This window comes from Notechis scutatus, chromosome 2 (assembly GCF_049901735.1).
Source record: "Notechis scutatus isolate UNSWTSFEM ecotype Mainland chromosome 2, rNotScu1.2, whole genome shotgun sequence".
Lineage (NCBI taxonomy): Eukaryota > Metazoa > Chordata > Lepidosauria > Squamata > Elapidae > Notechis > Notechis scutatus.
Window position 1 is genome coordinate 115,256,590 of NC_142010.1, and position 27,932 is coordinate 115,284,521.

The 27,932-nt window shown below is 38.1% G+C and overlaps 1 protein-coding gene across 2 annotated transcripts; it reads left to right on the top strand.

The window, feature by feature from the left end:
* Positions 1-772: 772 nt before the first annotated feature.
* PCYT2 (phosphate cytidylyltransferase 2, ethanolamine) lies at positions 773-27,453 on the top strand. Of its 2 annotated transcripts, none has more exons than XM_026667325.2 (13): positions 773-942; positions 7,225-7,313; positions 14,614-14,775; positions 15,190-15,256; positions 15,807-15,891; positions 17,065-17,109; positions 18,656-18,794; positions 19,667-19,749; positions 19,856-19,933; positions 21,933-21,998; positions 24,195-24,260; positions 25,094-25,182; positions 26,293-27,453. In XM_026667325.2, the coding sequence occupies exons 1-13, from the start codon at positions 863-865 to the stop codon at positions 26,411-26,413; spliced, it is 1,170 nt and encodes a 389-aa protein (XP_026523110.1). In that variant the 5' UTR covers positions 773-862; the 3' UTR covers positions 26,414-27,453. The 2 variants fall into 2 exon arrangements, with proteins under 2 accessions (XP_026523110.1, XP_087810087.1); XM_087953961.1 differs by lacking the exon at positions 773-942 and adding an exon at positions 1,131-1,215.
* The last annotated feature ends 479 nt before the right edge of the window (positions 27,454-27,932 follow it).

The following is a 27,932-nucleotide window of genomic DNA, read 5'->3' on the forward strand; positions in this document are numbered from 1 at the left end:
AATTTTCTTGCCACAGTTGTTAAGCGAACCACTGCACTTGTTAAGTTAGTAACATAGTTAAGTGAATCTGGACTCCCCAATGACTTTGTCAGAAGGTTGCAAAAGCTGATCACATGACTCCCACTGCAACTGTCATAAATATGAACCAGTTGACAAGCATCCAAATTTTGATCATGTGACCATGGGGATGCTGTGCAATGGTTTTAAGAGTGAAAAACGGTCATAAGTCACTCTTTTCACTGTCGTAACTTTGAATGGTCACTAAATGAAGTGTTGTAAATCAAGGACTACCAGTATGGTACTCAGCGATTTCTATATTAAATGCTGCCTCCAAGCAGAACTATTCCTAAAATAGAAATGGAAATAATAGCACATCCGTTGGAAATGTGCCTTTGTAGATCTGCATGCCTACTGACTTCTTCACATTTTAGAATGTCTTATGCACCCTGGAAAGGTTTCAACTATCGTTGAAACAGAATGGTTGCTAGGGGTAATAATTGTGCTTAAGGTGGTAATTCCGCAAAAAAAAAAAGTGATGCGTCTTCAAAAAGCCACATGCAATAAGAAGAATGAAACAGTGTTGAGGTAAATTCCCCATCCTCCCATAAGTTGCGGCCTAGAAAGCAAAAAAGGGCGGCTAATCTTCCTCAGGAGATCGGGCCGATCGCTTGGGCACACGCTGTGCACCCGCCCAGTTTCAATCCGAGCGGCTTTTCGAAAGGGGCGGGGCCTCCGGGGAGCGCGGCGGTGCTTTCGGCAGCTCCGGCTCCTCCCTGGTCACGTGACGGGGGGGCGGTCCTGGACTAAGTGACAGCGGCGGAGTCGGGACGGCAGCCGACTATCCGGCACTCTCTTGCTCGAGATGCTGCGGAACGGAGCTGCCGGAGGCGCCTCCTCTTTCAGCGCCACCGCCCGGCCTGTGCGCGTCTGGTGCGACGGATGGTGAGTGACCTTCCACCGGAGAGATGGACCTTGTAGTTGGGATGCCTGCCTCGGCATTTCTATGGCAACCGCTACCTAGGCGTCTCTTCTCCACGGCGTCGAGCAGCGGCCGCGCCGAAACGGGTCCCCATGGCAACGCCCCTCGCGCTTCCGCTTCGGTTGAACGGCTCCCCTTGGAGATTTCTCAGTGGGCCCCGTCAGTGCCTGGCTCCTCCTGTGCTGATCCCGGGATCCTAGGGCGGGAGTATTTCCTTCCCGCTTACGCACCCGGAGGTTTTTTGTTTTTGTTTTTCCCTGCCAGGGTTCATCTGGGGTCAAACTTAGCGCGCTTAACTCTGGAGATTCCACCAGAGCTAAATTTACTGTAATGCTATGATTGACGGGGTGGGGGTGGGGGTATATGGTATATTCTGTGTTGAAGCATGGAAGTGTTTGCTGCAGCTTATCTGAAATGGCATCTTTTGGCAAGCGCCACTGGACCTCTTCAGCATTTTTGGTGGAGTCTTTTGGCACCGCTTCATTTGGTGATGGGGCGGCGGCGGGGGGGAGAAATGCTTGTTCTCATTAAAGACAGAATCTGTAATGTGCCTGATGGGCATGTGTGCACAAGCAGTAGACATGAATATGCAGGCCATTTGCATCCACCGAGTTTTTGAGATGAGCTGACTTTAGCGCTGCCAATCCCACAGCCCAGCATTTGGCAGCAGTTCCAATAGTACGGTAGGTTGGTAGCTGTGATGAATCTGTTCTTGTGGGATTTCTCTTTATCTTCGGACTGCCTTGTCTCTGAAACGGTCAGCTTTTTAATAAACGAATTAACCCATCTGGAAGGACTGGGTGTACTCTTCCCGGTACTACCTCAAAAGGACTTTGGAGTTTAGATAGGCTTATAAACACGAGTTGCCCACAAAGACATCCTTTGAGATTATTAAACATTCTGGGAAGCTATGGTGCTTAGCCACAAAACAGTATTTGCTGTTTACCTACTCATGATTTTTATCACGGGCCTAGATTAACTTTTATTGCCACCTGTCAAATTGGCCTAAATTGTATTTGTAAATGGGTAGGGCTGGTATAATAATGGTAAACCATTGCAAGAATATTGGTCTCCCAGAACTTTGTAGAAGTAGCCTGCATTTCTTGTTCTTTTCTGTCAACATACATAAAGTCAAGTGCATGTCTGTTGGAATTCAACATTTTAGTATTATTGCCATTTCTATGGCTATCTTTCCAACATGAAGACTGTGAGCCAGTTTCAAAATGATTCTTTTAGTTCTGTTGTCTTCCCAATTGATATTTAAATACTAAATCAATAGACAACATCTAGCTTGGTTAAATACTGTTTGAATAGAATTATTTGCTTTTGTACAGCAAGTGTTTAAACAAACTATTCGTTATAGTCTTCAATTAATGATCAAATTTGTAGTCTGCTTTATGATCAGATAATTCAGCAGTTTTACCAGTGTAGTGCCATATAAAGTGGTGCACGTTCCATTATACTGAAATGATAATTCAACGTGGAGAATACCTCATGGAATTACCATACTCTGTAGTTGCCTAAAGTTTAGTAGATAAATAGTTTTTTTTATTAAGTTCATCCAATCAATTTTATCTTCATAATTACATTGGATTCTAGAACTGCTTCCACCGTAATTGTTATCTCTGAAATTTTAACAATTTTAATATTTTTATATATACTCTTACTACAAAAAAAATTAAGTGGAATAAACAAATTTACTCCTATTCATTACTATCACTTTTTGTAGTTATGGTAATTTATGCAGGATTTTTTCTTTGTAATAGTTTATAATAAAACCCTAGCAATGTAGACTTCTTGGCATCTTTATAAACCTCTTGGTGGAAAAGTATTCAATATTCCCTAAAATGTTTACTTAGGAATGCCCTGATCTTGTTAATTCTAACTAACAGATTCAGATTTCAGTCTGAATCAACCAAACAGCCATGTGTTTCCCTGAAAATAAGACCCTGTCTTTTTTTTTTGCCACCAAAAAAGTTACCAGGTCTTATTTTCAAGGTATGTCATCCACTGACTAACCTCACTTGTGCGCGTCACCCCTGGCCTCCTTTTCGCTACCAGAGGCCATCAGGAACTTCTTCTTCTGCGGCTGGCAAGGCTTTCCTGAAGGCCTCTGCAGCCAATAACAGAGCTCCAGATCAATCCGGAGTTTTGATATCAGCTACAGAGGCCTTCAGGAAAGCATTGCTGACTGCAGAAGAAATGGGCTGGCAAGGCAGGTGTTGGGGTGTGCGAGGCTGGATACAACTGTCCAAAGGTAAGTAGTAGGCAGCTCCACCTCCCCATCCCCACTTAATTTTTACCGGTGCACTCTAGAGTGACAGGATCTTAATTAGGGCTTATTTTGGGGGTAGGGCTTATATTGGGCACACATGTAAAAATCAAGCTAGGACTTACTCTCAGGGTAGGTCATATTTTTGTGGAAACGGTAGCATAATGGTGGCAGCACCTATCCAATGTTGGCTGAACTTGAGAATGCTAAACAGACTCAAGTTATTCTCAGGACTGTAAATTAGACTGGAAAGTCAATTTAAAAAAAATCCTAGTAAACAACTTCTGCATTGTTGTCATGAAAACAACATGAGTGTTTGCCAATTGTTGCGAGGATTCACTTAAATTGAGACACAGCAATCTATTGCAGTTGGACTTGTGCAGATAATTACTATTGGAATGCCTGAAATAATAACTGATTAACTCTATCAACAGCCATAGAGTTTCTTAACAGCAGCAGCATGAATATTTCCTGGTGTTTTTTTTAAATGAATAAGTTAAACCATTCAGAATTTATTGCCTGAAAACACCATAAAAGAAATATTTAAAATTATAACCAATCAAGAGTCGAGTGCCATTTGAAAAAAAAGGTAATATATTGGATCTACTAACAAGTTGAAATCTTAATGGTAAATCTAAGGATATTCAAGCAGTTTACCCAGGTTTCAGTGAAGTATCCTATGGAGTTTTCAGATGAAATTAAAATCTGTAGCAAAAAATTACTGAGCTAAACAAATGTCTAAGGGACGTTTTAGTTTTGGTAAAATAAGTTAGAAAGGAAACTAGTTGGGAAAATGACACACAATGAACAAAATGGAATCAAACAATAGGAAATAATCAACAGCTTCATGATATAAGGAAGAGGAAGGAAAATATATATATTTGGCAATGAGGTCATCATAGGAAATGTATTTATTATAAACATGTGCGAGTGAATCTAACATCCTGTAATACTTGTCCTGGAGGATTTTAAAATTGCAAATTCTGCTAATATCAGCCATATTCCAGAGTGACAGAGGAAGGGGACAAATGGACCTGGAACTCTTCCAGAAGTTGTCATGGAAACTGCATTTAAAGTCATATGACTCCTGGAAAATAATCCCTGGGAACACTGGCACTAAGGCTCTTCTAAATTGTCATATGATAGGTATGGGCCCCATTAGAAATTGCTTGGCATTTGCTAACATCTGGGTTACAGCTAAATTAAACCTGAAGGATTCAAGTTCTCCTGAAACTGTATTCTTATTTTATTAATGTGTAATCCATCTTTCCACTTAACACACTTTTGTTTTTAGCTTGGGAAAAAATAATTCATTATCTTAGCAAAATAAAATATCCTGTGTTTATTTAGGCACATTTATTTGTAGAATGCCTTCATTGTTTACTCTTTCTAATCAACCAGAGAAGCTGTACTAAATGAGAAATGTAATTGTGGAAACTCAATTTTATTTGAGCTGAATTTTAAGCTAACCAAAAAAGTGTGCAAACCATCTAGTTTCTTTCATTAGGGGAATGTTAAAAACAACAGAAAAAAGGAAAGGGGTTATAAATGTGACAAGATTCAAGATGCATTTTCACCAGTCAAGCTTAAATGGAATTTGGGACTAATAGACTATGGATATGTACATTGGATTCTATCTGAAGCAGCTCTGATTTAACTTATGCTAGCAATCTCCCAAAAATTGTTGGGATCAATTTTATTTTCTCAGTTTGGAAATACCCAGCCAAATTTCCATCTTTAGCTAAGACACTCACATCCACTGGCAGGTGGAAAACAGAAGAGAGGCAAAAACTGAATAATATGTATATTCAAAAAGCTTAATAAGAGGCAATAGCCAAATCAAGCTAGAATTGCCAGAGTGTTATGAACATACCATTACAAGGAATGAGTCTAATGTATATTGAGTTTAAAAAGTTCTTTAAGAAATATATATTATATTATATATTATATATATATAGTATATTACATTATACAAATGCATTCTATTTTTTATAAATACATAAAGATAGTAATACATAAATACATAAAGATAGTAAGTATTTTGTGAACACCTTAGAAGGAGGTTTTTTTCTTCATTATCTTTTCTCAGAATTTCTGATAGCTGAGAAATTGATTAGATTTAAAGATATTTTTTCCAGTGAGGCCCGTTTCCCATTCACTCTATTCTTTCTTTACTCATCTCCATTTTTCTCTGAATAAGGAGAGTGAATACATGCACCCTCTCTCTAATGCCTGTAATGCTTCAGTTCAATATTATTGATGCAGCAGAGATAATGAGAATGTCTGCATATATCACAATTTTAATTTTCCTTTCAAGTCAGCAAACTTCAAATTCTAAGTATATTCGGACTTTTTACTTATGGCTCTTTGGGAATAATGTAAAAGTATATCTACCCTCTTTCCCCGAAAATACTTCCTACCCTGAAAGTAAGTCCTAGCTTGATTTTTTCCATGTGCGCTCAATATAAGCACTATCCCCAAAATAAGCCCTAATTAAGATCCCGACCACTCAAGTGCACAGGTAAAAATTAAGCTAGGGTGGGGATGGGGGGGTGGAGCTACCCTACTACTTACCTTTGGACAGTTGTAGCCAGGCCTTGCACACCCCGACACCTGCCTCACCGGCCCATTTATTTTGCAGCCGGCAAGGGTGGCAGAGTTTTCCCGAAGGCCTCTGTAGCTGATAACAAAGCTCCAGATTAATCTGGAGCTCTGTTATTGGCTGCAGAGGCCTTCAGGAAAGCCTTGCCAGCCACAGAAGAAGAAGTTCCTGATGGCCTCTGATAGCGAAAAGGAGGCCGGGGGTGACATGTGCAAGTGAGGTTAGTCAGTGGATGACATGCCTCCAAAGTAAGACCTGGTGCCTTTTCTGGTGGCAGATAGATACCATGTTTCTCATATAATAAGGCCGGGTCTTATTTTTTTTTGAGCCCTGAAAAAATGGCGAGGCCGTCTTTTTGGGGGTGACTTAATTCCCCCCCCCTTGCATTTTCAGGCGGGCGGGCAGCGACAGCTTGGATGTTGACCTCGGCATTGGTGGGGCACTTCGTATCGAGGTCAACGCAGGCAACACCATATCCGGGTGTGCAACAAAAGTACTTCCTAACAGCAAGCCCTCCCACCATTCCCCCCCATTTTGCATGTTTTAATATATGCCTTAATTTGGGGGGAGGGGCTTAATTTCATTTCATGCCTATAAAACATGCTGGGACTTCCTATTGGGGGAGGCCGTATTGTTGGAGAAACAGGGTAGAGATAGATAGATAGATAGATAGATAGATAGATAGATAGATAGATAGATAGATAGATAGATAGATAGATGATAGATAGATAGATAGATTGATTGATAGATAGATAGATAGATAGATAGATAGATAGATAGATAGATAGATAGATAGATAGATAGATAGATAGATAGATAGATAGATAGATAGATAGATAGATAGATAGATAGATAGATAGATAGATAGATAGATAAAAGACGGTCTTTTTTGGGGAAAACACGGGTAAATTTATTGATAATATGCATACTTTCCATTTATTAGAAATCTAGAATATATTATTATAGATGCTAAAGATGCCTGAAGTCAAAATTTGGGGTGCAGAGGAATGAAAATAACAGAAAAAACAGTAATAATGGATCAATTTCCAGTAACATAATCAGAAATAAATTTATAATTTGCTGCTTGTGAGTAGTAAGGAGAGCAAAGGAAGGGAATGATGAAAGAGCTTCACCATTGTGATGCAAGTTCCACTCTTTTTGTATGAGCTTTACAAAAGGGGCAGATGCTGAAAGCTTTCAATTCTGTAGACACCACTATAAAGCAATATTGATGGTACAGTGAGAAAACTCTTTGTTTTTGGGGGACTGTAATGTTCTATGCATGCTAATGGTGGAGTCTTGTGAAAATAAGCATTAACATGCCTTACAGAAGTTCCTTTGTTACTTTCGGTTTTGTTTGTTTCTTTGTAGCTATGATATGGTACATTATGGACATTCCAACCAGTTGCGACAGGCTCGTGCAATGGGGGATTATCTGATTGTGGGTGTCCACACAGATGGTAAGGAAACTGCATAACTATTTTTCTTTTTAGAAGTCTGATGCCTCTGAATACTTTCTAAAATTATGATTTGTTTGTTTGCTTATCCCGCCTTTATTATTTTTATAAATAACTCAAGGAGGTGGATGCACACTATACTCCTTCCTCCTCCTATTTTCCTCACAATAACAATCTTTTGATGTGACTTGGGCTGAGAGAGGACCTGGCCCAAAGTCATCCAGACAGCTTTCATGACTAAGATGGGACTAGAACTCACAGTCTCCTGGCTTCTAGCCAGGTGCGCTACCCGTTAGATCTAATTGGCTCTTATAGTCACTTCAGGCAGTTTGGTGTAGTGGTTAAGACACCAGGCATAGAAACCAGGTGGGTGGCTTTGAGTCAGTCACTCTCTTTTATCCCATGATATGAAGCTTAGGCAACAAGCTGGTTGGTCATATCGCAATTAATGAATCAGCATTCAGTTCATCAAAACAAACAAACCATGCACTTTTGGAAAAATCTAGGAAGAAAAAAAAATCCTTTCGACCAACATATCTATTAATCTAACCTGATATTGTCATCTGTGATCTACAACAGGGGTCCCCAACCACCGGTCCACGGACCGGTACCGGTCTGTGGAACAAGTCCTACCGGGCCGCTGGCTTGCTGGGCGCCGCCATCTTGTTTTGATGAAAAAGTGCTTCCGGTGAGCTTTTCCGGGTAGAAAGCTCACCGGAAGCACTTTTTCATCAAAACAAGATGGCGGCGCCCAGCTGATGTCGGTACCGGGCCGCGCCATAAAAAGGTTAGGGATACCGGGCCGCGGCGTAAAAGGTTGGGGATCACTGGTCATAGAGCATGGGTCCCCAACCACGGTCCGCGGACGTACCGGTCCGTGGAACAAGTCCTACCCGCTGGTTTGAAGGCGCCGCCATCTTTTTGATGAAAAAGTGCTTCCGGTGAGCTTTCACCGGAAAAGCTCACCGGAAGCACTTTTTCATCAAAAAGATGGTGGCGCCCAGCTAATGCCGGTACCGGGCTGCGCCATAAAAAGGTTGGGGATACCGGGCCGCGGCATAAGAAAGGTTGGGGATCACTGATCTACAAGACTTCATCAGTTCTAAGATTTTATTTAGATCTTGGCCTATATTACAAGAATTCAAGTGGCATGGTCAAACTTCAATTGGAGATAAGTTGATGGTGTAAAACCTACAGTCTTCACAAAATCTTGGGGACTTCCCCAAAGATCTTTCCAACATTTTGAGATTAATTATATTTTTAATATGGTGGAAAGAAAAAATAGTAAACACACCAAGACTAGTCATAATAACTAGTTTAAATTAATTTAAATTTTGTTCTTAATTTTTTTCTATCTTTTTGTCCACTTTTCAGGAATTGGTCATGGTAGGTCAGTCAAAGATTATGTGCAATCCTTGGTCTGCCAAAGTTGTTCTTTCGTGTTCTTAATATTTGTTTTCTTTACTTTCTTATTAGATCTTATAATGATGTTACAGTTGATAGTATGAGATAACAAACTTACAAATAAATTATAATGCTGTGTAACACTATTGTAGGAAATCTTTCCTACATAAAAGGAAAAGATTAATGAACTAAGTGAAGGAAAAAAGGAAACTGAAAAAAAGCAAAATATATAGAAGAAATCAAAAGTTAAAAGCACAGTAAAAGGGAGTCCAAAATTATGAGGTTCTGCTTCTTTTATACTCAAGAGTCTTAATCATGTGTTGGGACAAATCATTAAAATTTAAATTATATATACCGTGTTTCTCATATAATAAGGCCGGGTCTTATTTTTTTTTGAGCCCCGAAAAAATGGCTAGGCCGTCTTTTTTGGGGTGACTTAATTCCCCCCCCCCCTTGCATGTTTGGGCAGGCGGGCAGCGACAGCTTGGATGTTGACCTCGGCGTTGGTGGGGCACTTCATATCGGGGTCAATGCAGGCAGCACCATATCCGGGTGTGCAACAAAAGTACTTTCTAATGGCAAGCGCCCCCACCATTCCCCCCCATTTCGCATGTTTTAATATAGGCCTTAATTTTGGGGGAGGGGCTTAATTTCATTTCATGCCTATAAAACATGCTGGGACTTCCTATTGGGGGAGGCCGTATTGTTGGAGAAACAGGGTAGAACACATTATATCATCTGGTCTGAACTTGTCTTGGTTGAAACAAAATTAGTTCAAGGGTTGAGTTTGACATATTTTCCTGAAATAAAATTTTTGGTACACAAACATCATTACCTTTGTAGCCTTCTAAATACAATTTATCCAGAGGTCTTCATAAATTGTTAAATTCTAGTTTCTCGGAATATATTTTAACTCGCTGACATTTTTTAACATTAATTTCCTGCCTAGAACTTGGTTCAGCATAGTATTAGTATTTAACTAATTAACCTTGTCAAAGACAAGGTAGTCTCTGACTTACAACCATTCATTTAGTTGCCATTTGAAGATACAATGGCACTGAAAAATTACTTATGTCCATTTTTCACACTTATCATCGTTATAGCATCCCCATGATCGCGTGATCAGATTTCAAGTGCTTGGCAACTGGCATGTATTTATGACAGTTGCACTGTCCTGGGTTCATGTAGCCACCATTTGTAATCTTCCCAGCAGCCTTTGACAAGCAAAATCAATTGGGGAAACTGGATTCACTTAACAGCACAGTGATTTACTTAGCAACTGCAGTGATTCACTTAAAAGCGTCGTAAAATGGGGCAAAACTCATTTAACAATTTCCTTGCTTAGCAGTGGACATTATGGTTGTAAGTTCAGGACTACCTATAGTGGACATGAGCACAATGAATGCATTAAAATTCCTTCAAAGGTATTGCATCTCCAGCATAAAATGGATAAAAGCCAAGCTTTTTTAGCAACCTTTGGGGAGTCCTATGAGCCTGAAAAAATATTTTTGCTGAATTAAATTAGTTTTTAAATTGTGTATAACATACTTAAAATTATTGTAACTCTCAGCCATATTTCTTGTATATTATTCAAATTTATTTTTATTAACACTTGCTAATAATAAATTGTTAAAATAAATACATCTCTATAAATGTTTTTTCCAATATATATTGAAATGTTAGAATCAAGATCAAACAATGAAACCAAAAGTGTTGGTGTATACAGCTGCTCCTCATGTAACAACCACCTGTTCAATGACCATTCAGACTTGAGATGACTGTGAATGAGTAGTACTTATGATTGCTCCTTGGAGCTTTGACCAGTGCAGTGTCCCTGCACATGACTGAGGTCTGGGTGCTTGGCACCTGGCTCAAAATTATGATATTGCAGCATCCCACAGTCTCATGGCCTCCATCTACAATCTTCCTTGCCAGCTTCTGACAAACAAAATCAATGGGGAAGCAGCGGGAGCTTACAGATGGTGACCACATCATGTCCTCACTTAATGACCTGTAGTGATTCACTTCATTATGGCAACTGGGAATGCTGGAATTGCCATCACTAGGCGGTGTTGTCATGTGTCATCATGCTTTACTGCATCATTTAATGGTAATTCTGGTCCCAATTACCATAGTTAACCAAGAACTACCGGCATTACTATTTGGCTGTATTAGGTAGGTTACATTCCTTTTGTAATTTGTCATGTTATCATCACATGCTAAATAATAAATAAATAATAAATTCATTTTGTAAAACTTCAAGGGTTTTGAAGTTGTCTACTTATTGCTTGCTAATAATATCATTGTCAGCCCAAGTTCTCCCACACACACACAAAAAATCTTCCAGAATTTTTAAATAGGCATAATCCCACAATGTTAGTTTTTCATGAGAGTTGGAATCAAACTTTAATTTTCTTTCCAGCAGGACCTACCTTATGAGCTGAAAAAAAAAAAAAACTAAATAGCAAACTCATATAATACAATCACTAGAACAGAATTGTAAGAAGACCAAATAATAGCTTTCAAGTTCAGTCCATTCTTTTCATCCCAATATTTTACTGAAGTATGTCCAATTACATTCTTTAAAATCAGATAGGAAAGGGGGGGAATTGTCTAGAGCTAAAACTGAAATAAAGGCTTCATTAACTCCCAACTGAAACATGACGACACAGAAAAAAGAACAAAGGTAGATAAAAATATGGGGATGGAGGGAGAGATATGTTTTCCCTGCCTTAAATGTATTTAAAGCAACATTCATACTCAATGAATGCTCCAAACCGATTCTTATTGTAGGAAATGGCTGGATTCATATATCTTGCTAAGCTATGAATTTTACCTATTGTTTATTGAGTTGATTGGGTTCACACATTGCACTAACTTTGAAGCAGGAATAGTCATCCTGTTTGAATCCAAGAGCCATACTTTCATTTTCATTTTTCTTTTCAGCTGCTGAGGGTCATGCATGGACCATGATACTGACATGGTGACATCATCAGAGGGTTAGGGTTAGTAATTTTCAATCCTTTTTCTTTTTAAACATTTTTGGCAGTTTGGATTTTTTAAGTGAAATTGATATGTTAAAACTATTTTCCAATGTGAAAAATTACATTGCTGATTGTTTTTAATGTGCCACCAAATTTTAGTGGCATGACTTTTGGGGTATTCTGTGAATCTGCAAAAGATTGCCATCAACTATACTTTTCAAATTGTGGAGCATTGTAGAGCGTACCCAATACACAGAACCAAATCAGAATAAACTACATTATATTTTAGAAGAACATGGTTAAACATTGGATTAATTTTAGTTCAGTGTGATTCATCTCTCTTCGAATTATTTAGTTTAATGCCCTAAGAACATTATTTCTTAATAATCCTCTAATCTCAGTTCATTCTTAATATTGTTAAATTTAAATAATAGATAGCAAAACAGTTGACCCTGTAGAAACAGATGCTGGAGTTCTTAGCACTTTTTCCCCTGAAGCTGTATGAGTCTTCACATCTTGGTCCTATGGAAGCTTTCAGGTGGAAACTTGGTAATTCGCAGTGCCACAGCCTACTTTCTAGAGTCACCTCACCAGCATTCAACTCTTATTTCAGTGTATGAGAGACATACTGCTCTGACAACATGTGCTCTCTTTCTAATGAGTGAAACATGGAAAAAAATTAAATGCAAAAAAATGAATAATTTTAATATTGCACCTCCTTGCCATGTAGCTCAAAAATATCTAACAAGAGAATTCACCCCTTGCTCTCTCACCCTTAGGAGATAGACCGATCTTATAAGATATAAACAAAATCAAACTTTATTAAAGAAAGAAAAGATATAATAGCTATAAGCTATTCAATTTTAAATGTCCCAAAATGCCAGAGTTTAATAATGAACGAGATTGGTTATAAAGCTACTCAGATTATGGAAAAATAGTCTTATTAAAAAGAACATTTACATAAGAGTTATAATTACTCCCAGCAGACCACAGGATTTATTAGTCTGCTACAAATAAGCATTTTACCACAATTACATATTGCTGAAAGCTTCAGATTAATCAATGATCAGAAAAGATTCTAAAATTATTGTCTCATGCATAAATTGAGGAAATGAATAAAGGCTGAAATACATATAATTAACAAACTTGTACAAAATAAAATTAAAAACCAGGACACTTTAACACATCATGGAAAGATTAAACAATGCAACATTCCTAGCTAAATATTTTTACCTGTGTTTCTTTTCCTGAAACAAATATGCATATGCATATACCTACACATATACATGCAGGAAAAAAGATATCAAGAAACATATGAAAATGGCTTCCAATCTTTTTCACACCAGCTACAGTACAATTATATATTAACTTCTCTCTAAAGTTACATCATGACTCTTTTCTTTCAATAATCTATCCTGTCTAATCGTCAAAGCCTAAAACATGTTATTTATTTCCTTTTACTTTTGGCAAAAAGTCCATAAGGGATTTCCATTCACCAATAAATGTAGATATTGTATTTTTTCTAATCGAACAAGTCAACTTATCCCTTTCAGCAAGTTCTAACATCTTCATCAACTATTTCCTCCATTTACAGGTATTTGCCAGATCTTTCAAATAATAATAATACCGTAATCTCACTGCAAAACAGTGTTTCTTGGCTCTTTTCTAACTATTTATCCATCAGTCCCGAGACAAAAAGTTCAGTCTTTGAAATCCTTTGAATCACTGTGTGTATTTGAGCCCAAGGTTTTCTAGCTTTTTTACACATTCATCAAGCATGATAAAAAAAATTGTTAACATTTCTAACATAAATTTGAAGAATATTTATACATTCTGGATAATTTTTTCTGGTGCCATATACCAACAGTACATCATTTAATAAAATTTCTAAAATTGTAACAAGGAAAATTTCAGTCCTTTAAACCACATATTTTCTCATTGTTAGATCTGTATATTAAAACCAAAATTGTAGCCTTCTTTATCCTAAATTCTTTGACTTTCTTCTATTGCAAATTTTATTAAAAATGTATACATTTTGGCAATTGCTAAATGAAGATATCCATCATGTATATACAATTCCATTTCAAATATTGTTCACTAATTATTTATGTATTTTAAATCTGATAACTATGAATAAGAAAACCATTGACAATTATGTCCCTCTGTCATTAGTTGTTCTCTTTATTTTATTTTACATTCCCCTTGAATTGACTCTTTGCTTCCTGAGTAGTTCAACATATTAATTCTGAGGCTGCTGCGGAGTTAGACAGAATCCCAGCTTCCCAAGTCTTGGTCTATATAGCTTTTTTCCTCCTCTAGTTCTTCCTTTTTGCTTTAAAAGAATTCAGAATTTCAATCCCCAGAATATAGGGAAAGGCTAGGATATTTCTGCATCTGTGTGTCGGGAAATAATGACTCCTCAATGAAATATGGATTTACAGTTTGGCATATACATTGGCATTCACAATGTGTTTGGAAGGTTTTGTATTTTTAGATGGTAATCTTAATAGTAAGCTAAATTATTTTGCCCAAAATAATCATTATTTAAGTTCTGTACTTGGAATATTCATTGTCAATAAAATTGATACTGTACCCTACGCAAGCTTCTTGCTGAATGAGCAATATAGCTAAACAAGCATGAATGTATATGTGTCTCATAAAATAGTATTTTATAAAAAAAATAAACTAAATTATTATAAACAGTTGGCAATTGCCTAATCAGGAGAAGAACAATCCTGCTTCAGTCTTTACCATCTTGTAGTACTGTAGAGTCAGAGATTGCTTCCTGGGGCTATCCAGATTTTTAAAATATTTTTCCTTCTGTAGAAGTTTTTGGAAAATCAATACTGGCATGGGATGTATACACAGGCCTGATAATCATCTCTTTTTCTCTCCCTTTTTATACCAAATCATAGATGAAATATCCAAACATAAAGGCCCCCCTGTCTTTACTCAGGAAGAAAGATACAAAATAGTGAACGCCATCAAGTGGGTAGATGAGATTGTACAGGGAGCTCCTTATGTCACAACACTTGAAACTCTGGATAAATACAACTGTGACTTCTGTGTACATGGGGGTGAGTAACGGAGCTTGATGTACCCACTTATCTCTCCCACTATATACCTACCTAGCTACTAGAAGTCGGCTTTACTGGTTAAAATAAATAGTAAATTTATTTTGCTATCTTTGTTGATATACAGCATCATCCTCATTTTTGTGCAACTGGTATAATGTAATAAAGCTATACAAGTATGGGTTGATTAATAGTGCAATGTGTCTTGCTTTTGAGAACAGAAATATAATGGAGATCAAAACGGCTTGTAATTACTTGATTGTAGTGATTATCTTCAAGACTAAGATAACTAGTAAAAATCTTTCTTACCTCAGCTTGCATATCTGTTTACTTTAATTAAAATGCATATTATAGGAATTTGCTGATTAGATACCTAAGCAGCTCCTCCAATTTATCAGCAGTGGTTTTTTTAAATAGATGACATCACACTTACTGCAGATGGCAAGGATACTTATGAGGAGGTGAAGAAAGCTGGGAGATATAGGTAAATCCCTATTTATGTTATTCTGCTCAGAGATCCTGAAATGCTCTGTTAATTTTTTTTTCATTGCACCCATAGCTTGCTTCTCCTCTATAAGAGTTGAATATTATATTAGATTAATATTATATTGATCTGGTTTTGTCCTTAGCTCTTATTCAGCTATGAATATGTCAGATGAATAAGTGAAGATTACAAATCCTTTATTCCAAAAACCATGGAAATTATTAGTAACAGAAAGAGTTAAGGAGGGAAACATGGGAAATAGTGGGTTACTGTTTAGTGTTCTGTATCATTAACAATTAAGAAGGTTATTTTCTTGTTAAAAACTCAAAACATTTTTTTTTAAAAAATAGGAAAAAACGAGTCTGCCAAAATACCCTCAGACAAACAAAAAGATTTAGAGCAGGGGTGTCCAACCTTGGCAACTTTAAGACTTGTGGACTTCAACTCCCAGAATTCCTCAGCCAGCAAAGCTGATTTAGAGAGAAGGATTTTGCTAACATTGTGAATAGTGAATAGCAAAATTCCCATCTTGAATCTTGTCTTGTTTCAGGGAATGTAAACGCACCCAGGGAGTGTCTACTACAGATCTGGTTGGCCGGATGTTGCTTATGACCAAGGCCCATCACAGCAACATTGTAAGTGAAAAATGGCTTGGCGAATTCCAAGATGGTCAGTACTCTGAACTACTGATCTAGTTTTCGATCAGAGGGTAGTAATACTTTAGAGTTTCTCAAATCAATTTTGGGGAAGTTTATAAGCTCTCTGATTATTCTTTAATATGATTCCATGATTATTGTTGTTTGATACAGGCAGCAGATGCCAAAACAAAGTAAAAATGTATGTTTAGGGAAGTCTATTTGAAGTTGATGCAGTGCGCGTCAGATGTGCTGCCAAGAAGGAAAGAAAATAACTTGCTGTTGAAATGTTATTATGTGGATCATCAGTTAAGTGTGGGGTTTGGAAAGAGGAAATGAGGTTGCCTTACTTGGCAAATGGATTTAATTTAGGTCAGTTGCATTTATGTATACTTATAAAATAGTGCTTAAATTATGGCAGTTTACTAAATGGGCAATTGAGCTAAGAATATATTTAGTCTGTTTGTTTCTGTGGTTGAAGCTGGAAGACCATACTGTGCTTCTGAACTATTGCTGAGCTGGTTTCTAGAAGTATATAAAATATCTGTCCTTTACACAGCCAGGCATTTCATGCTATGAGGTCAATACATTTCACCTCATTAAAGTACAGAAGCATCATAATTCACTCTGTGTCTCCTCAGGCTTCATTCGGCAGTTCCGGTACCCCTAAAGGTGCTTGGAATGATATGAATAAAAGTAACATGGCAGTTTTGTTTTCTTTTAGGCATGGGGACAAAGTACACATTGTCTTGTACAGTTCAAGGTGTGATTAGAAGAAAGCATGCTTTTAAAGCTTTGCATAACTGTACCTTTTTCAGTTGAGGGATTTTCTTTACATGGGTATAAAATGTTTAATGAGAACCAGTTTAGTGTAGAACCTGGGTGACTTAAGTTCTAGTCCTGCCTAAAATACAGAAGCCAGCTGGGTGTCTATCTCTCAGCACTAAGAAAGAAGGCAGTGGCAACCCACTTCTAAAAATGCTGCCAAGAAAACTTCATGGAGTTGTCCATGTAGTCAGCAGGAATCAGCACTGATCTCAAGGGGGCGGGGGGATTGAGCAAAATTTAGGAATGGCAGGCCTGCTGTATCTAATTTATTCCAAATGTTCTTTTCATTTGTTGGATGGGCCACTGAAATTTCTTTACCATTAATATGTTTCTTTTATCTTTTAGGTTGAAGATACAGATTATCGGAAGCATGCAGATAACCTAGGAAAGGTAAGAATTGACAACAGAGGCACATCACAAATGTGCCTCCACTCCATGCAGTTTATGCGTAATCAAATATAATAATCCAGTGGAATTATTCCAAATTTAGAATGATTGGAGTTATCTGAAATTGATGATTTATTCATTTAAACTATTTCAGTTTCCCCATTTTTTTAATTGTAAAGAGATTGATTATTATTATGGTTGATTGCACAGTCAGCCAGATGTTTAGGCTGGATTTGGCATTTTTATCCATCCATCAAGTCCTTCCCAAGGATCTGGGAAATGCAGATGTTGTTATCTGATTATATTAAGGATATTATCACAGGATATAAGCTGTTCTAAGTAAAGCTGCCTTTTGCATTTAACTGGTTGCGATTTTGTGAATAATTATGGTGTTTAAGTGAGGTTCCAGATGTTTTAGGATTGCACCCAAGATGTAATTGGTACTATGTTTCCCACGCCCCCCCCCCCAAAAAGGCCCCCCCCCCCGGGCGCCAAAAAACCAAACCAACCCCCCCCCCCCCCAACCCCCCCCCCCCCCAAAAAAAAAAAAAAAAAAAAGACCCCGACGCCCCCCCCCCCCCCCCCCCCCCCCCCCCCCCCCCCCCCCCCCCCCCCCCCCCCCCCCCCCCCCCCCCCCCCCCCCCCCCCCCCCCCCCCCCCCCCCCCCCCCCCCCCCCCCCCCCCCCCCCCCCCCCCCCCCCCCCCCCCCCCCCCCCCCCCCCCCCCCCCCCCCCCCCCCCCCCCCCCCCCCCCCCCCCCCCCCCCCGCCCGGGCCCCCCCCCCCCCCCCCCCGCCCCCCCCCCGCCCCCCCCCCCCCCCCCCCCCCCGACTTTCTTTTGCCACAATCATTGCAATTCTATTTGCAAGTCATTCTATTTTGTGATCTTCTTCTCCTTCTCTCCTCCTCTTCCTCCTCCTCTCTTTCATGCAAAAAAGTTCAGTCTGAAAAGGAGTGGAGTTTATGCAGCAGTGATGCAACACTTGTTTTGTCCTTTGCTCCTCTGCTAATCTATAGAAATATTTTAATGATACCAATATGTGAAAGATATGAATAAAACAAAAATCACTTTATTTCCCATTTTTATTTAGAGACTCTTATAAAAGGACAGACTTGTAAGCATGGATTTCAGAGCAGTTTTGTAATAGTTTATTTGGGGGGCCATTGTAACTACTTTCAAGCTTTGCAAAGGTCTCAAGGAATATCTATATAGGACATCTGGATGTACATGGAAAATCTTTTATATTTGGCTTCTTCTTTATGATACAGAACTGCTACCCTATGTAAGAAATTACTATTATGCCTTGAAGACTTGTATAGATTTATATGTCTTACTACAATTAAATTGCTCTTTGCCACTAGAGTTGTAATCTGCATACATTCCATGAAGTCATTCTACTGAGTTGTAGAAGCAGTCCCAAAGAATGCCACCTGGTGGAGCTAATCTTCCTTTCCACTCTAAACAGTTTCTAGCACTTATTATATTATATTGGAAGAGAACTAACTCCAATAGCTGCAAAAATATTAAAAGATTTTCTTTTTTTTCTCCAGTGCCCTAAAGGTCATAGTCCCTGGACTGGAGTTTCTCAGTTTCTGCAAACATCTCAGAAGATCATCCAATTTGCATCTGGCAAGGAGCCTCAACCTGGAGATACCATAATCTATGTGGCAGGAGCCTTTGATCTCTTCCGTATCCTAGATTTTTTTTCTTTGGGGTAGATTGGAATTAAGAGTTTCTTGCAGCAAATTAGAAAGTCCTGATACCTGTTTTTGGAACCGCCTATACTTCATATCTTAACCAGTTCTTCAGGTTGTTTTGATTTAGAAATACTAAATCAAGTTCTTCCAGTTAGGAACTTAGGCAAATGTAGCTTTATCTAATAGTAAAGTGTACTTTTAGCTGAGAATTCTTAGTGATATGTCCAAACTTCAAAAGAATTATAACAGAGGCATGTTCATTATCTGTCTAAAAACCTTGTATGATAAGGGATTTTATTTTAATCTAGGAAAGTAATGTGAAAAAGTGACACATATTCTGTAGCCTACTTCAAGAAAATGGAATGCTCCTTTTTTCAAGCTGTATTATGCCCTCCGGTGGGAAAACTGATCCCAAATAATATCCTCTTAAGCAGAATTTGCCTCATCTCCCCTGCCCACCCAACCCCCAGAATAAATCTGGCTCTCTCTCTCTCTCTCTCTCTGACTTAACTATTTTGTAATAGTTACTTTACTCAGCCACTATTTTGTGTCTTACCCCTCAATCTTTAGAGCATGTTGGATGAATATCCATTAATTATAAATATAAGCATATCTTTAAAAAAAAACCCAGGCTGCAGATGCTAAAGGTTGCAGTACAACAAGCATTTGCCAATAGTTCCTGCAATCAATTCCAGAACTTTTTCTGGGCATGAGCCTTGACTAGTTATTGTAAGTTTTGTAATCTACAACTATTGTGAGCTACTAGGAAAAGAAATAGAAAGTTTGTGAAAAGGAAAGAACATAACTTATGTCTTGTTAGCTTCATTTAGTGCCCGAGCTTTGCTTTCTTAATGTATACATTAGATGTAGGTCATGTGGATTTTCTGGAGAGAGTGCACCAAATAACAGAGCGTCCTTATATAATTGTTGGGCTGCACTTTGACCAAGTGAGTATCAGTTCTGTATGGCTTGGTTGGAAAACTATTTACTCATTTTTATCTACTGTGGAGATGAATGTAGTATCTGATGGTAATTGCTATAATTTAATTACAGGAAGTGAATCTCTATAAGGGCAAGAATTATCCCATAATGAATGTGCATGAACGAACTCTCAGTGTTTTGGCCTGCAGAGTGAGTATTTGGCTAGAATCATTCTCTTCTAATTAGGACATAAAGTGAAACTAAAGCAAATAAAGCCAACCATCCTGCAGTGAAACAGGTCTGGCTTGGTTGATCATCTAGTGACCCAAGAATATTGTCTTAAATTCCATGGAATAACTGTAGAGTAAAAACAAATATATTTTTAAAAACTGAATGTTTCTCAAAAAAAAGAAAAAAGAAATCACTGGTAGTCCTCTACTTACAACAGTTCATTTAGTGACTGTTCAAAGTTACAATGGCACTGAAAAAAGTGACTTATGACAGTTTGTCACATTTATGACCTTAGTAGCATCCCCATGATCATGTGATCAAAATTCAGATGCTGGGCAACTGACTCATACTTATGATCATTTCTGTGTCCCAAGGTCTTGTTATCACCTTTTGCAACCTTTTGAAAATCAGAATGAATGGGGAAGCCATAACAATCACGTTCCTAACTTATCAGCTTTGGCGATTCACTTTACAATTGTGGCAAGAAAGGTCATAAAATGGGGCAAACTCACTGAACAAATTTCTCATTTAGCAACAGAAATTTTGGGCTCAATTGTGGTTGTAAGTTGAGGACTACCTGTATGTTCTTCAGACTTTTCCAAATTCACTAATTTTTTAAAAACAAATAATGAAATAATGATATGGTGGGGTTCATGATATTTAAGTAGCTAATACTTAAATAGGACAATGGGGAATAGAATGGTGCATATACAAATAATCCTTGACTTACGACCACAATTGAGCCCAAAATTTCTGTTGCTAAGTGAGAGAGTTGTTAAGTGACTTTTACCCCATTTTACGACCTCTCTTGCCACATTTGTTAAGTGAATCACTGCACTTGTTAAGTTAATAACACCGTTAAGTGAATCTGGCTTCCTCATTGACTTTGTTTGTCTCAAAAGGTGATCCTGGGTCATTGCAGACATCATAAATATGAGTCAGTTGCCAAACGTCTGGATTTTGATCATGTGACTTTGGGAATGCTGTAACAGTCATGTGAAAAATTGGTCATGTCACTTTTTTCAGTGCCTTTGTAACTTTGAACGGTCACTCAATGCACTCTTCCAAGTTGAGGACTGCCAGTATCTTTGTCAGGAGCTTCCTAAGCATTTTTAAAAGATTTTTATCCCACCTTTTTTCCATATACAGCTCAGCTCTTCCTATTTTTCCCACAACAGCAACCTTGTGAGATGGGCTGAATGACCGTGACTAGCCCAAATATACCCAGCTGGTTTTTCATGCGGAAATCAGTGTCCTGATTTTCTTAAAAGTCTATATTTTGTCGTTGGGGGTTTCCCTGAGTCACTATTTGTTTGTTTTTAGACTTCTATCCTTTATTACTTTATAAATAACTCAAAGCAGTGAATATATTTAAAACACCATCCTCCTCCTATTTTCCCCACTTCAACAACCCTATGAGGGGTGGCGGGGTTGGGCTGGGAAAGAGTGACTGCCCAATGTTGCTCAGTCGATTTTTCATGCCTAAGGCAGGATTATAACTCAGAGTCAGATGGTTTCTAGGCCAATACCTTAACCACTACACCAAACTGGCTCTTTCTAGACATTTTATAAAAGAGAGCCTATTCTTTTCCGGTGGAACTTGTAGAACAAGGGTCCCCAACCCCTGGTCTGTGACGCAGCCTGTTGGGAATCAGGCCACGCAAACAACACGAAGCTGCATTTGTGCAAACAGCTCACTTGCACAAAACCATTCCCTCTCCCCTCCGCCACCAGAGGTCCACAGAGCTGGAAAGGTCAGGGACTCCTGATTTAGAAGATAGAGATTTCAATTACTATGTCTCTGAACTATAGCCCTATTAGCACATGCCACAAATGTAAGTCTCATTATCTATGGAATCTTTCAATGCTCCATTTGTCTCCTAAAACCTTACTTTTTAAAATTCACTAATTAAAACAATAATTAATAGATGTGTGGGACCGTGTAGTTATGGCTGGCTTTTTTCCCCCTTGTCTTTAGTATGTTTCTGAAGTCGTGATTGGAGCTCCCTATTCAGTCACTGCTGATCTGCTCGATCATTTCAAGGTGAGGATGTCTTCTTTCTTCTTTCTTTCTTTTTCTTTCTTTCTTTCTTTCTTTCTTTCTTTCTTTCTTTCTTTCTTTCTTTCTTTCTTTCTTTCTCTTTTTCTTTCTCTCTCTCTCTCTCTCTCTCTCTCTCTCCACACACACACACACACACACACACACATATATAACTAAAATTCTTAAGTCTGGTTCATGAAAAATAGGGCAAAATGATGCATCATAGGGCAACAGTTTTGAATCAACATACCTTAAATAGGCTTACAGAATGCACCTGGGAACCATGACTCCCATGGGATTGAAATTTAGCAAAAATTATGATAGAAAAGAACAGAACAGAACAGAACAGAACAGAACAGAACAGAATAGAATAGAATAGAATAGAATAGAATAGAATAGAATAGAATAAGGAATAGAATAGAATAAGGAATATAATAGAATGGAGAATGGAATGGAATGGAATGGAATGGAATGGAATAGAATAGAATAGAATAGAATAGAATAGAATAGAATAGAATAGAATAGAATAGAATAGAATAGAATAGAATAGAATTCTTTATTGGCCAAGTATGATTGGACACACAAGGAATTTGTCTTGGTATAAATACTCTCAGTATACCTAAAGAAAAGGTACATTCGTTAAGAATCAAGAATCATAACGTACGACACTTAATGATAGTCATAAGGTACAATCAACAATCAAATCATACTAGGAAACAGTCAATATAAATCATAAGGATACAAGCAACAAAGTTACAGTCCTACAGTCACAAGTGGGAGGGGATGGGTGATAAGGAGTGATGAGAAGATTAACAGTAATAGTAGTGCAGACTTTGTAATATTTGAACAATGTTGAGGGAATTATTTGTTTAGCAGAGTGATGGATTTTGGGGAAAAACCGTTCTTGTGTCTAGTTGTTCTGGTATGCAGTGCTCTATAGTGTCGTTTTGAGGGTAGAAGTTGAAACAGTTTATGTCCGAGATGTGAGGGGTCTGTAAATATTTTCACAGCCCTTTTTTGGACTCGTGCAGTATACAGGTCCTCAATTGAAGGCAGGTGGGTAGTAATTGTTTTTTCTGCAGTCCTAATTATCCTCTGAAGTCTGTGTCTGTCCTGTTGGGTTGCAGAACCAAACCAGAAGTTACAGAGGTGCAGATGACAGACTCAATAGTTCCTCTGTAGAACTGGATCAGCAGCTCCTTGGGAAGTTTGAGCTTTCTGAGTTGGCGCAGAAAGAACATTCTTTGTTGTGCTTTTTTGACGATGTTTTTGATGTTAGGTGTCCATTTTAGGTCATGTGATATAGTAGAACCTAGAAATTTGAAGGTCTCTACTGTTGATACTGTGTTGTCTAGTATTGTAAGAGGTGGTAGTATAGGAGGGTTTCTTCTAAAGTCTACCACTATTTCTATGGTTTTGAGTGTGTTCAGTTCCAGATTGTTCCGGTTACACCACGAGGCGTTGTATAACCTCCTGTCTGTATACAGATTCATCATTGTCTCGAATGAGACCAATCACTGTTGTGTCATCAGCAAACTTCAGTATTTTAACAGATGGATCATTTGAGATGCAGTCATTGGTATACAGGGAGAAGAGAAGTGGAGATAGCACACAGCCTTGGGGGGGGCCCTGTGCTAATTGTACAGGTATCAGATGTGATTCCGCCTAGCTTCACCTGCTGCTTCCTGTCTGTTAGGAAGCTTATTATCCACTTACAAGTGTGTTCAGGTACTGCTAGTTGGTTTAATTTATGATGGCTTCAGTGCTGCTGCAGTCAACAGCAATCACATGATTGCCATTTCCGGCACTCCCTGCCAGCCTCCTGCTAGGAAAGTCAATGGGGCAGGAGGTTGGAAATCACTCCTGTTCCCATAGTTTTTGCCCATCCATGGTCATTCTGTTTCTCTGTTTAGGTGAGGAAATAGCTCTGAAACAATGACCCAATGAGTCATGGGTTGTATAGTGTACAGGGTTATTGATAACTTGAACATAGCTTGAAGTAGATATGAGGTGAGGCTACAGCATCTGGAAGACAGTTGGGAAGTTACACACGTTAGAGCATTTGCCAATATATAGTGGCTTCAATGAGGGACATATTGCCTGTATCATATAGGTGAGTTGTGCCTGCTATATTGTGATAAATCAGCCTCCAGACAAAGAAAGACTAAAGAAGATGCTAACAGTTTTCTTTTTGTGTAGGTGGATCTTGTGTGCCATGGGATGACCGAGGTGGTACCTGACAAGGATGGATCAGATCCATATCAGGTAAGAATGATGGAAACCTATTATTTTCCCTTATCTGGGCCTATGTTCACAATATATGACAGGGAAATAAATTTCTTTCAGCATTTTTAAACAACTCTGTGGTCAGATGACCAGTAAGAATATAGCTTATAGTCTATTTAACTAATTGTGGCCAATTGTGAATTGTCTCATTGCAGTGCTAAACTGCAGAATTCCTTTCTTTCTCCAATTCTAATTGTTTTATTGACTTTTTCTTTCTGCACTGCCATGTATACATTTGTGGAACTTTTTCAGCCTATTTGATAAGAATTAATGCTGTCTTCCGGACAATGGCTGAAAAGCAGGAGTGGCACCAAAAAACTAAGATTATGTTTAGCTCTTAAACATTCTTGATTTGGATGAGGCTTTCTGGAATCATGTCTTATCACTGTTCCTGAAAATGATGACATAATTTCCTCCATGTTGAGATAGCATGACACAAGTCCTATAAATTATTGTTACCGTTATTGTCAGAGTACAACATGTTTACAATGAGATTGGCTGAGCCTCCCTTCATGCACGCCTCCCCCTCAACACAACTCACAGTGAGGACAGAAGTCCCTAACCCAGTCCCAATCTTATTACACTAAAGTATTTAAAGTAGTTAGTGAAAGAAAGAAAGAAAAAATAAGACACATGCAACCCAAATCCAAGAGAGTCCTCCTAAACCCACTGATGTACAACATTGCTCTGTCAGTTGTAGCCCCATGGCCTATGTTAAATGAGACCCCTGCCCTTCATTTCTGCTGTAAAATATTTTGTTTTCATTACTCATTCATTAATTCATCCATTCATTCTATTCTCTGTATCTGCAGGAACCCAAGAGGCGTAGTATTTTCCGGATGATAGACAGTGGCAACAATCTCACCACTGATCTGATAGTGAAAAGAATAATTAAGAACAGGTTAGCTGCTTGTAATTATATGTGTGGTATGATAGGATTTTGATTCTGCTGCTATAAAGTCTTCATTCATGGGACCTATCTTTTTATGACCCAGCACTAAGCCAATTATCTTACTCATAAAATAATAACTTACAGAAAAAAGAAGGAAGAACCTACATAGAAGTATTCTGTTTTGTATGGGGATATATTTTGATTTCTCAGTACTGAGCTTCAGTGAAAATTATTATATTTTTCTAGTTGTCGTTGCACTGGGATGGGTTTGGGGCATCTTTAAACAGTTACCTAACACATTAAAGTATATTAAAGTAATCCTTGTATAGTAGAACAAGGTTGTCAAACTCATGGCTTGTGGGCCTGATGTGTCACATGCTGGCCACGCCCATACCCAGTTTAGCAAAGGGGGGGGAAAGTCCCAATATGTCACGTGACACCGCAGTGACAACGTGAATTTGACACCCCTGCACTAGAAGATCACGCAGCCACCTCTGAATAGTTTTCAACTAAATTTGGCAGCTTAATTTTGAGGGCTGCAGAAATGTGTTTTCGAGGTCATGTGCAGTCCACAAACCATGAATTACCCACTTCAATTCATAGTTAGATAACTGTGGTTCTGAAGATATATTTTTTACAATATCATGTGAATGCTCAAAATTTTTCCTATAGTTTCAGGTCTACATTAATCTATATGTTACAGAATGCCAGGGCTGCTTGAAGTACCATTTAGTTATATTCTGATTTCCTTTAAAAATAACCAATATTGCAACTAGAATACCTTTCACAAATTAGGAAGAAGACGTGGTAAATTACTTAATTGCTCAGTATTTGGATTTTGAACAGGAAATTATGCTTTGGATTAGCATGGGCATTATCTTTGTATTGATCACTGTTTCTTTAAGAGCCATACTTTTCCTGAGGCCACTGTATAACCCAGGACTTTCGTGGATCTGAAGCACCCTTTTCTGATTTCTGAACACTGTACATCTGATTTGTAGAAGAAAATTTTTAGAAACAGTTCAGAGCAGACATAAGAACATCAAAATTGCCCAGCAATTTGAACAAGAGAAATGAAATTAAATCTCTGTACAGTTATGGATCTCTTGGTTATTATAGGCTGGAATTTGAAGCTCGGAATCAGAAGAAAGAAGCCAAGGAGCTGGCTGTATTGGAGGTCATGAAAAGAAAGGAGGAAGCAGCCCAACAGAAGATAGATTTAAGGAACCAAGAAAGTTAGCATGGGGAAGAGTGCTGCAGAATCCTCTTCTTCTGGACCTGCAGACTTTCCTGGAGAATAGGACACTGCTGAAGTAGGCCTACGGTCACAGTTTTTCTGGCTTAAGTAAATCAGTTGTCCAAAGGGAAGAGCCAGGTGGATGCTGCTGTCTAGTTAATTGAGAAGCAATGTCTTTCCAATAACCAGTTTAAATTCTGATGAAAATTAGCAAACTTCTATGGGTTTTATCTGCTGGCATTTTTGACTTATTGGAACTAGGGAATTCTCTCAAATCATCTTCTGAAATTTAAACATCTCACAATATCCCTTTAATTTGTGCCTGCCAGATATGTATGTATGTATGTATGTATGTATGTATGTATGTATGTATATATCTCAAATATATCAAATATATCAAACATATCAAACATATCAAACCATCCTTTCTGGATCCAGAGTCCTTTGTAAATAGCAATGGTTGCTAACTGCCATTCGAGGTTGTTCCTTTTCCAGGAAACAAGATGCAGCCAAACTTGCCACTGTATTTCCCAGGTATCTGGAAAGAAAGAACTGTAATTGTATACACTACGTTACATCTGGTGCATTCAGAATCTTTCCATATTGTAATTGTGGAAGGAGTTCAGTGGACTTCTCTAATTTCAGATAATGCTCTCCTTACTTTGTGTACAGATAAGTAAGTATTAAGGTCCATAGCTAAGCAGGAGAGCTGCAATACTAATTGCTACCATAGCACAAAAATACAGCATAATTGTTAGAAAATTCACTGTGGCCAAAGTTAATTTTCAGAAGCTCCAAACTGACCACAAATTAATCCTGGGGAAGCATATTGTCCCTTGTTTATAAATGTTTTGTACTGTACTGCTAATGTTGGATGCTTTGGTGATGAAGCTTACTGTCCAAAGTTTCTTTCTCACACATGATGGGGAACACAGAAGAGCTATATATGAGGATGGGCTTCATTCTCACCTAAACAGGCTCTTTTCAATCTTTATCTTGTATATTTTCAGCCATGGATATTAATAAAATCTTAATAACTAGCATTTACATTTGAAGTCTGAAATTAAGGCTAAAATTTAGGACTGAAAGAAAAACAGTTGTAACTTAACCAACCAAAGGTGTATTTAGCAAATCAGCGCTTGAGGAATTTCTTTCATTTGCGGTGTAAGATGCTTCTACATAGTTATTAGGAAACACATGATCGTTTATCCCTATACTACCTTTACATATATTCTCCATAGCACTAGGTGACCCCTCCATACAATGTTAACTGTTAACAGACAGCAGTAAAATATATGTCAAAGTACATAATATTTAGCATATAAAGTAAAGACAGGAGTTTCCAAGGGCAACCTTTTATTATATTAATAATGATTATTCAGAAATAACTGAAATTTGTTCTACTGTGGGAACAGCACGAGAAAAACTTTATATCTGCAGTTGCTGTGAACTACATGGAATAAGATATCGAACTTATTTTTCAAACATTTTTTTCTTTTACTAAAATGTAGCTTGAGGGACT

What these genes read in the sequence shown, in the direction of transcription:
- PCYT2 (XM_026667325.2), top strand. Translation starts at nt 863, where the DNA reads ATGCTGCGGAACGGAGCTGCCGGAGGCGCCTCCTCTTTCAGCGCCACC. An exon ending in ATGCAGATAACCTAGGAAAG is followed by an intron (nt 17,110 to 18,655) that starts GTAAGAATTGAC and finishes TTTTTTCTCCAG; the next exon opens with TGCCCTAAAGGTCATAGTCC. An exon ending in ATGGATCAGATCCATATCAG is followed by an intron (nt 24,261 to 25,093) that starts GTAAGAATGATG and finishes CTGTATCTGCAG; the next exon opens with GAACCCAAGAGGCGTAGTAT.